This window comes from Gilbertella persicaria (assembly GCF_025201335.1).
Source record: "Gilbertella persicaria strain CBS 190.32 chromosome Unknown B0P05scaffold_14, whole genome shotgun sequence".
NCBI lineage: Eukaryota > Fungi > Mucoromycota > Mucoromycetes > Mucorales > Choanephoraceae > Gilbertella > Gilbertella persicaria.
The window spans coordinates 238,208-249,974 of NW_026251975.1; the positions used below are offsets into that span (position 1 = coordinate 238,208).

Consider the following 11,767-nt stretch of genomic DNA (forward strand, 5'->3'; position numbering starts at 1 on the left):
TTTTTTTTAGTGAGAAACAAACTAATCCATTTTATCTTATACTATAGCTCTACTGATAACTACTTTTGATATACTCGTTGTATATAATAAACAGTTCATTTAATATGAATCACCAAAAGCACAATGTGCAGCAACAACAACAGCAAGCTCAACTTCAGTTTCAGCGAATACAGCAACAGCAACAACAACAGCAACAACAACAACAGGCTCAACAGGCTCAACAGGCTCAACCCCAAATAAAGCGACGTCCAAATTTGAACAGAGGAAATAAACTAACTGCAACAAGCAGGAAGCGATCTCACTCTTCTTCCTCATCTACTTCTTCTTCAGAATCAACTCCAGTCAACCTTTTCTCAAATGCTAGCTCTTCAGACTCCGGCTCTTCTTCAATGGCATCAACTAAACCAAGCTTATCAAGGAAAAAAAGAGCAACAAACAATTCTACAGGCAATTCTACAGGTTCACCTTCTGCTGATAGTGGCACCTCACAAGCACAATCAAGTTCTTCCAGTTCTTTTGCGTCATCGAATACCAATGCCCCTCCTCCTCCTCTTCCTCCTCCTTCTTCTTCTTCTGCTACCACTTCTTCCTCTGCTCCTCCTCCTAGGTTGACTGCGCAAAGAAGTGTCCCCGCCTTTCTTAACAAATTATACAAGTAATATAATAAGATAAATCCCAATTTGTACTAAGAACTTCTCTTTATAGTATGGTAGAGGATTCAACAACAAATGATTTGATTCGATGGTCAAAAGATGGAACATCTTTTATAGGTAAAAATGCACAAAAAAAATTTTTTTTTCTAACATACCATGTAGTTGAAAGACATGAAGAGTTTGCTAAAACAGTCCTACCAAGATTCTACAAGCATAACACATTTGCATCATTTGTACGCCAATTGAACATGTATGATTTCCACAAAGTTCCTCATCTTCAACAAGGTGTTATGATTGCAGAAAATGAATATGAAATATGGGAATTTAGTAATCCTCATTTCCAACAGGGAAGACCTGATCTCCTTGTACTTGTTACCAGAAAACGAAATCGGGATAAAGATATTGTTGATACAGAAAATGTCACTTTATCCACTCTTGTACAAGATTTGTCTGCTATAAAGAAACAACAATCGTCGATTGGTATTGACTTGAGAGATTTGCACCGTGATAATGAAATTCTCTGGCAGGAGACTCTGAACGCAAGGGAAAAGTACCAGAGTCATCAAGAGGCCATTGAAAAAATCCTACAATTTTTGACCGCCATCTTTGTAAATGACCATCTGGCAATTAGCATGAGTAAGTATTATTTTGCCGATCAATAATTTCTATTGTTTTTTTCGATTTGGAGAACTTCGGAGTACTAATACCATTTTTCTTAATTTGTAGATAACGGCGATTCACTCCCCAGAGGTTTAATTGAAGAAGCGGCATCGCTTGCTGGTATGTCAACTAAATTGGATGACATGAGCAAGATCAATTCCTCAACACCTATGTCTTCTTCAGTTGCATCTTCTGCTCTTTCTAATATTTTCTCTTCTGCTATCCGTCTTTATTCTGCCAGCAATTCCCCAGATCAACGCAATATAAATCAAGCCAATAAAACTGAGGATGGCAAACCCATGCCTAATTCATTTGAATCTGTAATTCAATATCCTCAGTCACCTCAAGAAATGACTTCTGATCAAGATAAAGCCCCATCGATTGTGGACTTTTCTAGAACCTTAAATATAGCCACTCGTTCTGCACAGAGTATCACGCAAGACATCGATATGCTTCAAGCAAGTATTGAGTCATTAGCAAACAATTTAGGTGTTGACCCAAGCCAATTTGATGATGATATGGAAGCAGACATAGGCTTACATGATAATTATAGTCATATGCTTTCAACTGTCAATCAACCAAATGACCCAAAACTATATGCTATTGCAGACACCAATCCCGAGTTTTATGACTCTTATAGACGCAAACCTGAAAATATGACTAATGTGGTACCTAATCAATTCTCATTTAACCTTCAAAATCCTCCTCCTTCTTCTCGACAATATCAACAGCAACAACAACAACAAAAGCTACATGAAAATAGTAATAGCAACAACAACAACAACAACAACAACAACAACAACAATACTACTACTACTACTTCTGCTACTGCTACTGCTACTGCTACTGCTACTACTACTGCTACTGCTGCCGCGATTAATAGCAACAAAACAAATCAATCGCAACCACTACAACCACAAAGTCGTCCTGTTTATGTTCCCTTACATCATCCTCCTCCTCCTCAGCCACAAATGATCCCGGTACCTCCAATGCAACGTGTTCCACAACAACATGCAAGAATGCAACGCGTAGACACATCGCAGCAACAACAAAGAATAGCTTATGGCATGCAAGGCTTACCTAATGAAAAGGCATTACAACCAGACATAAATTCAGCAGATGGCTCTTATCGACGATTCCTCAATTCAATGAATTACCCAGATGCTTATTATCCAATAGGTAATGAACCATCCGACTTTCATCAAGCACAAAGAAATATTTTTGAAAGTACTAACTCATCAAACCTTACAAATCGTCGTCCTATTACTACTTCACGTTCTAACAGCATGAACTTTTATGGCTCTACCTCGTCTAACGAAGAATTGGTGTCAAGCAATCCAATGTCCAATAATCCCGAGAACTTTAATACTTCAAATGTTGTTAATCCCTATTCTGATGCTATAAGAACACGCTACTTTAATAGTATCCATGGCACAAATGGAAATGAAGAAAACTTCAATGAATCCACTTGAAAACAGTAAGCCCAAGAAAAAAAAAAAGCTTGAAATAGAAAATACCCTTTTTTTATTCTTCATTTTTACACACATCCATGTATATACATACATAATTTCTTAAAAAAAACACTTTTCATTCCTTCAAAAAATCAAATACCATACCCTTTTTATATATATATATATATATATATATTATATTCTTCTTTTTATACATATAAAACTGCTGTATTATTTTTTTTTTATCAAACAAATACCATGTATGCTCAAAAAATATGCTCTTTTTATTTTTTTTTTAATGATACGATTCTTTTGTACATAATAATAAAAATCACGTTTTCTTTTCTGGCCCATTTTAAGGTTTATTTCTTTATATTATTTATATCTCCTTTTTTTTCTTTTGTATGTTTAATGATAATCCAGGTACCTAAATTAATTCTTTTTATAGCCACGCATACACACCATATATTCATCGTTCAGCGTATCTTGTAGGTCAATAATGCATTTGCTCGGTAAGACTTTCCGTTCAAGAAAAAATAAGGGCGTTGTGTGACGTGTACAACACACGCACAGCCAAGAGCTTCAAACATAAGATATAGAATGAACCAAACATCGAAAAGAATTTGGGTTGATGGAATTATGCAGAACAAGGTGCATATGGTTGAAATTCATAATCATATGCTACCCAACGTGGAAAATTTACAGAAAAAAAAACGTACGTTTTGTTTATTCTTAAACAGAAGTTTGTGCACCCAAATCCCTATTTTTTTTTTGTTCTTTAGTGTGTATTTTTCTTCTTGTTCAAGGTCTCTCTTTTTTTAGCGAGGTTCAAATATTGTCTTGACTTTGTATTTTATAAAATGGAGAAGATAAAGTCATAAGTTTTTGCTGAAATATTGTAAAGTAAATAACTTTTACAAAAGAGAAATATAAGAGACTTGATTGCTCATGAATAGCTCGTTGTTTTGATTGGCTATGCTTATTTCTGCTTAAAAACATGCTGACTTTCTGGTACACTGCATTAAACAGCTCCATGTCAAGCCACTGAACATTGTTATTGCCGCCTTCTTTTTCCTTTCTTGTTAAAGAATACTGTACTTTTAGTTTGATTTTTGCATTCAACGTAACGGTGTATTTCTCTTTCCATATCTACATTAAATTCTTCAAATGACAGAAGAAAAAATCAAATACAAAAAAAGGCTTATTGACTTTTTTTTCTTGAAATTTTCTCCACTTTTTCTTTTTGTGATACGCCCTGATAATTTATTTTCTTGTGAAATATCTTTTTCATTTCTTATTGGCTAATTCAATCTAATCTACTTTTCTTTCCTGTAACACAAACCTTAACATTTAAAAATGATGCACAGCTGTCTAATTCTAATATATATATATATATATATATTCGTAGCATATTTAAGCAGTTTGACTTGACTGTGATAAGAAAGTCCTACTTATGTATGTGTGATGTGCTTCTGAATAGCTCTAATCCTGTTCTTGAATCGATAATTTAATATTAAGCAAAGTTTTTTTTTTCTAAAAGCGCGACTTGTCTCAAATTTCTTTGAAAAAATCTTTGCAATAACTACTCACGGTATTATCTATTTTTACCCAACTTTTGCTTGATCGTGTCTATACAATTGCTTAAGGTTTTGTAATACTAAAGATGCTTACACAAATGCGTTTAATCTATATTGAAACACAGGTAAACGTTTTGATTGGCTTTTTAGATCTCTTCCTCTTTTTAAAAAAAAGCGACGACATCATAGAATCACTCCCACCCCCATGAATCAACTCGAACCAATTTTGGTGTTTTATTCAATCGGATAACTTCGTAATCAATATGCGAATAGATAACAATAACTTTATTTTAAAAAAATGATAAAACAACAAAACAAAAGCGTACATTTAGAATAACACGAAACAAACCGAGCACGTATATATACTTGTTTAAGTTCATTATTCTGTGCAACATTCATGTCAAGGAAGAAGAAAAAAAAGTGTGCTGGATGCAGTTGGAAACCTTTGAGAAAAAAAAAGCGAGACACATTTCTCTTATCAAAAAAAAAAAAAGAAATTTAAATCTCTTCTATTTTGGCTTTTTACCCTTCCTTCACTTTTTCTCTCTTACATTGATCTAAATGTTAACAAACGAAAACAAGTCATGGGCATCGAGTATCCCTAAAGCTCAAGGACTTTATGATCCCGAATACGAAAAAGACGCATGTGGTGTTGGTTTTATAGTCCATGTCAAAGGTCTTCGCTCTCACAAAATTCTAAAGGATGCAAGTGAAGTCTTATGCAACATGACGCATCGTGGTGCTAGTGGTGCCGATATTCGTGATGGTGATGGTGCTGGTGTTATGACAGCTATTCCTCATCAATATTTTATCAATGAAACTTCAAGAGAACTGGGTGTCACCCTACCCGAAGAAGGCAAATATGCTGTTGGCAACTTGTTTATGAAAGATGTTGGAGAGTCCCAGAAAGTGTTTGAATCCCTAGCAGATGACCTAAATTTGAAAGTGTTGGGTTGGCGTCGCGTCCCGGTAGATTCCTCCATTATTGGTCCAGCAGCAAGATCAAAAGAACCTACCATTGCTCAACCATTTGTGGTACTGAAAGACGGCGTTGAGTTTAATGAAGGTTATTTTGAGCGTCAATTGTATGTGTTGCGTAAACATGCAACTCATACCTTGACAATGAAAAAATGGTTTTATATTTGTTCTCTTTCCAACAAAAACATTGTTTACAAGGGTCAGTTGACACCAAAGCAAGTTTATTTGTATTACTACGATTTATTGAATGTTCAGTACACAACTCATTTTGCTTTGGTTCATTCTCGTTTTTCTACAAATACTTTTCCTTCTTGGGACCGTGCTCAGCCTATGCGTTGGTCTGCACATAACGGTAAGATCTAAATTTAGCTTGAAACATGTTACTCATTTGCTTTGGGTAGGTGAAATCAATACCTTGCGTGGAAACAAAAACTGGATGCGTTCTCGTGAAGGTATCATGACATCAGACAAGTTTGGTGATGAATTGGAGCTACTCTATCCTATCATTGAAGAAGGTGGTTCCGATTCTGCTGCTTTTGATAATGTGTTGGAACTTTTGGTTGTCAATGGTGTCTTGACTTTGCCTGAAGCTGTCATGATGATGGTGCCTGAGGCATGGCAGAATAATCAGTTGATGTCTGTTGAAAAGAAGGGTTTTTATGAATGGGCTGCTTCTTTAATGGAACCTTGGGATGGTCCTGCCCTCTTTATTTTCTCGGATGGCCGTTATTGTGGTGCTTCTCTTGACCGTAATGGTTTGCGTCCTTGTCGATACTATCTTACTTCTGATGATATCATGATCTGTGCATCTGAAGTCGGTACTGTCTTTGTTGATCCTGAATCCGTAATTCAAAAAGGTCGTCTAAAGCCTGGTCGCATGCTTTTGGTAGATACTCTCAAAGGTGTTGTGGTAGACGATACTCAACTCAAACTTGAAACCGCAAAAAAGAAACCATTTGTTGAATGGGTCAAGAACAAGAAGATTAAACTGGATGATTTGGTCTCTGCCTTAGAACCTGAAAGTGCTATAAAGTTGGATGATACCAATATCAATTCAGACCCTCGTCTAAAAGCATTTGGCTATACGCTTGAACAATTTAACTTGCTAATGTTGCCAATGACTTCGGAAGGCAAAGAACCTCTTGGATCAATGGGTAATGATACTGTACTTGCCTGTCTATCCGAGCAACCTCGTCTTCTCTACGAATACTTTCGCCAACTCTTTGCTCAAGTGACTAATCCTCCCATTGATCCTATTCGTGAAGAAATTGTTATGTCTCTTGAATGCTACATTGGTCCTGAAGGCAATATTCTCGAAATTGATGAAAACCAATGTCACAAGTTGACTTTACCTTCACCTATCTTGTATATGGAAGAACTAGAAGCAGTCAAGCAGATGACTCACTTATTTCCTGAGTGGAAGGTGGCTACAATCGACATTACTTTTGAAAAGTCTGCTGGTGTCCAGGGTTACCTTGATGCTCTTGAACGTATTTGTGAACAAGTAACTAAGGCCATTGATTCTGGATATAAAGTTGTCGTGTTATCTGATCGTGCTGTCTCTGCTAGCCGTGTTGCTATTTCTACCTTGATTGCTACTGGTGGTGTACATCATCATTTGGTGAGAAATAAGAAGCGTAGTCGTGTTTCTTTTATGGTTGAAACAGCAGAAGCTCGTGAAGTTCATCACTTTTGTGTATTGCTTGGTTATGGTGCTGATGCTATTTGTCCTTACTTGGCCATGGAAGCTATGATGAAATTCCATCGTGAAGGTGCTGTCCGTAATGATTATACGGTTGAGAAATTATTGCACAATTATAGAAAGGCCATTAATAACGGTATCTTGAAGGTCATGTCCAAGATGGGTATTTCTACTTTGGCTTCTTACAAGGGTGCTCAGATCTTTGAAGCACTTGGTGTAGATGATACTGTTATCAGCCGTTGCTTTGCTGGTACTTCTTCTCGTATCAAGGGTGCCACATTTGATGTATTTGCTCTGGATGCCTTGACTTTGCATGAAGGTGGCTATCCTACTCGCAATGTAGTTCAACCTGTTGGTCTTCCTGAATCTGGGGAATATCACTGGCGCGATGGTGGTGAAGCCCATATTACTGAGCCTTCTGGTATTGCTAATTTACAAGATGCTGTTCGCCGCAAAAACCAAAGCTCTTACGATGTTTATTCTCATAATGCCCATAATGCAATTAAGAAATGCACACTGCGTGGTATGTTGGACTTCAACTTTGATGAACGCAAGCCAATTCCTGTTGAACAAGTTGAACCCTGGACCAACATTGTGAAGCGTTTTGTCACAGGTGCTATGTCGTATGGCTCCATTTCTTGGGAGACACATATTGCCTTGGCTGCTGCTATGAATCAACTTGGAGGCAAGTCCAATACAGGCGAAGGTGGCGAAAAGCCTGAACGTTCAACTCTCAAAGCAAATGGTACTGCACTTCGTTCTGCTATCAAGCAAGTAGCTTCTGGTCGCTTTGGTGTAACAAGTTATTATCTTGCTGATTCTGATGAGTTACAAATCAAGATGGCTCAAGGTGCTAAACCTGGTGAAGGTGGTGAATTGGCTGGTACCAAGGTTTCTGAAGAAATTGCCAGTACACGTAAGACAACACCTGGTATCGGTTTGATTTCCCCTCCTCCACATCATGATATTTATTCTATCGAAGATTTGAAGCAATTGATTTACGACCTCAAGTCTTCTAACCCTCGCGCTCGCATCTCTGTCAAGCTTGTTTCTGAAGTGGGTGTGGGCATTGTTGCTGCTGGTGTAGTCAAGGCCAAAGCAGACCATATTTTGATCTCTGGTCATGATGGTGGTACGGGTGCCTCTCGTTGGACTGGTATCAAATATGCTGGTCTTCCTTGGGAACTTGGTCTTGCAGAAACACATCAAACTTTGGTATTGAATGATTTGCGTGGCCGTGTAATCGTTCAAACAGACGGTCAGATCAAGACAGGTCGTGATGTTGCTGTTGCTTGTTTACTCGGTGCAGAAGAATGGGGTTTTGCTACTACTCCTCTTATTGCTCTTGGCTGTATCATGATGAGAAAGTGTCATTTGGTAAGTCATTTGAGAAAAAAAATCCATCGCTCATCCCCTCTTTTTTTTCCTTAGAACACTTGTCCTGTAGGTATTGCTACACAAGACCCTGAATTGCGTAAAAAGTTTACTGGTGAACCTGAACATGTTGTCAACTTCTTTTATTATGTTGCTGAGGAAATGCGTAGTATCATGGCTAAGCTTGGCTTCCGTACTATTAACGAAATGGTGGGTCGTGCTGAGCTTTTGAAGGTTGACGATTCTCTCCGTACATTCAAGACTGCCAATTTGGATTTATCACCCATCTTGACTCCTGCTAATGCCTTGCGTCCAGGTGTTGCTACGCACAACACGACAAAGCAAAGACACAATCTTCATGTTCGTCTTGATAATTACTTAATTGATGAAGCTGAAGCAGTCTTTTCTGGTGCTGAAAAGTCCGTCCATATTCAGGGCCAAGTCGTTAATACAGATCGCGCTTTGGGTGCCACTCTTTCTTACCATGTCTCTAAACGATTTGGCGAAAATGGCTTACCTGAAGACTCTATTCATGTTGCTCTTGAAGGCTCTGCTGGTCAATCTTTTGGTGCCTTCTTGGCTCCTGGTATATTTTTCGAATTAGAAGGTGATTCTAATGATTATGTGGGCAAAGGGCTTTCTGGTGGCAAACTTGCTATTTATCCTCCGAAGAACTCCACCTTCAAACCTCAAGACAATATTGTTGTCGGCAATGTTTGTCTCTATGGTGCTACCAGTGGTAAAGCCTTCTTACGAGGTGTAGCTGCTGAGCGCTTCTGTGTCCGTAACTCAGGTGCTATTGCTGTTTGTGAAGGCGTTGGTGATCATGGTTGTGAATATATGACAGGTGGCCGTGTTGTCATTCTTGGTAGCACTGGTCGTAACTTTGCTGCTGGTATGTCTGGTGGTATAGCCTATATCTTGGACCTAAACAACAGCTTCCGTGAATTGGTCAATACCGAAATGGTTGATTTAGAAACGGTGAATGACAATGAGCGCATTGCCGAACTGCGTGACTTGATTGAAGACCACCGCCACTATACTGGATCTGAGGTCGCTGAACAAGTCCTCAAGAACTTTAATGAGTACCTTCCTAAATTTGTCATGGTCATGCCTATTGAATATGGTAAATTACTGAAGCGTCAACGTGAAGCCCTCGCTCATCCCAACATGGAAAAGAAATCCGTTGATGATACTAGCCAAAAGAAATTTGAGCCTCAACTTGAAGATGTTGAAGATAGTGCATTGTCTGAAGAAGAAATTCTTAAGCGTCGTGAAAGACTAGACAAATTACGAGGTTTTATGAAATATAAGCGCAGAACTGATCCTTATCGTGACCCTAAGAAGCGTTTAAAAGATTGGGACGAAGTCAATGTTCGTCTTACTCGTCCTCAACTTCATGAACAAGCTGCTCGTTGTATGGATTGTGGTGTGCCTTTTTGTCAATCTGACACTGGTTGTCCAATTGGCAACATTATCCCCAAATGGAATGAACTCGTATTCAAAGACAATTGGAAAGAAGCACTTGATCGTCTTTTGATGACCAACAACTTCCCTGAATTTACAGGTCGTGTTTGGTAAGTTGAATCGTTTCTATGTATTATTCTAACAAATTTGATAGTCCTGCTCCATGTGAACAAAGTTGTGTACTCAATATCAATGAACCTCCTGTTGCTATCAAGAGCATTGAATGTGCCATCATCGATCATGGCTTTAAAGAAGGTTGGATAGTGCCTAAACCACCTGCTCAGCGTACTGGTAAAAAAATTGGTATCATTGGCTCTGGTCCTGCTGGCTTAGCTGCTGCTGATCAACTGAACAAGGCTGGCCATCTTGTCACTGTTTATGACCGAAATGATCGTATGGGTGGTCTATTGATGTACGGTATTCCTAACATGAAGCTTGATAAAAAGATTGTTCAACGTCGTATTGATCTCTTGGCTGCTGAAGGTATTACTTTTGTTCCCAATGCTCACGTTGGTGTCAATATCGATGCAAACACCATTCGCGAGCAAAATGATGCGTTGATTCTTGCTACAGGTGCTACTTGGCCTAGAGATCTCAAAATTCCTGGTCGCGATACTGATGGTATTCATTTTGCTATGGACTTCCTTCAAGCTAACACCAAAAGTTTGCTCGATTCTGGATTAAAAGATGGCCATTATCTTTCTGCAAAGGACAAGAATGTCGTTGTAATTGGTGGTGGTGATACTGGTAATGATTGCATTGGTACCTCAGTTCGTCATGGATGCAAGTCCGTTATTAATTTTGAACTGCTTCCTCAACCTCCTGCTGAAAGAGCAAGTGACAACCCATGGCCTGAATACGGTAGAATCTTCCGTGTCGATTATGGTCATAGCGAAGTCAAGACTCATTTCGGAAAAGATCCTCGAGAATACTGTGTTCTTTCTAAAGAATTCATTACAGATTCAGATAATAAGGTTAAGGGTATCAAGACTGTCCGTGTTGAATGGACAAAAGACGATTCTGGTCGATGGGCAATGAAAGAGTTAGAAGGAACCGAACAAACATTTGAAGCTGACCTTGTGCTTCTATCAATGGGTTTTCTTGGTGCTGAAGATGCCATCCTCAAACAATTGTCTGTTAAGCAAGATGGCCGCTCTAATATTGAGACACCAAAGGGTAGATTCACAACTTCTGTTTCTGGTGTTTATGCAGCGGGTGATTGTCGTCGAGGTCAATCTTTGATCGTATGGGGTATTAATGAAGGTCGTATGTGTGCACGTGAGGTTGATCAACAACTAATGCAGAGTACATATCTCCCTGTCACTGGTGGCATTAATCAACGTAATGTCATTCGAGTTTCTGCTTAATTTTCTTTTTTTTTAAATAAAATCAATGCATATCCTAAAATCTAATTTAAAAAAATCTGATGAACTAACTTCAATACCTGATGAACTAGCTTCAATACCTGATGTCATATCTCGACTTGAACAATTAAAAGCATATCAAGTTAGCAATTCCAACTGATTAGATATTTTTTTACTAACAATATTTGCTTGGTTTTTTTTTTGAAAATCTATCTGTAAAAAAATTACATAATCAAACTAAGGAAATCAGAAGTGACAAGATGCAAATATGCCAAGATGTGCTACATCTTCATAGTATCACACACTAGTTCATCAACGATTGTACATATTTCATTCTCATAGAGACGTATGCACGTATTTGTTTAGATAATGACAGGATGTAAGAAAGCGATATTTCTACTTTTCCTTTGGAACTTGCAAAACTGCTCATTTTTTTTAAAAAGAAAGATTTTATTATTGCTCCGCGTAAAGTTATCCTAATGGCACTCAAGAGACGGGCGCAATTAAAACTACTCATTGAAACCCAATAAACTACCTTCTG

The 11,767-nt window shown here is 38.1% G+C and overlaps 2 protein-coding genes across 2 annotated transcripts; both read left to right on the plus strand.

Moving 5' to 3' along the window:
* Positions 1-389: 389 nt before the first annotated feature.
* On the plus strand, positions 390-2,065 carry B0P05DRAFT_467684 (uncharacterized protein; the record flags this gene model as incomplete). The annotated part of the gene is made up of 4 exons (XM_051574392.1): positions 390-655; positions 706-770; positions 816-1,289; positions 1,380-2,065. Coding segments are annotated over 4 exons (1,491 nt in total), but the record flags the coding sequence as incomplete, so codon positions are not given.
* A 2,837-nt stretch (positions 2,066-4,902) lies between these two features.
* Positions 4,903-11,229, plus strand: B0P05DRAFT_586029 (uncharacterized protein; the record flags this gene model as incomplete). Its single annotated transcript, XM_051582482.1, has 4 exons — positions 4,903-5,671; positions 5,721-8,398; positions 8,453-9,972; positions 10,017-11,229. The coding sequence occupies 4 exons, from the start codon at positions 4,903-4,905 to the stop codon at positions 11,227-11,229; spliced, it is 6,180 nt and encodes a 2,059-aa protein (XP_051436088.1).
* Positions 11,230-11,767: the final 538 nt, after the last annotated feature.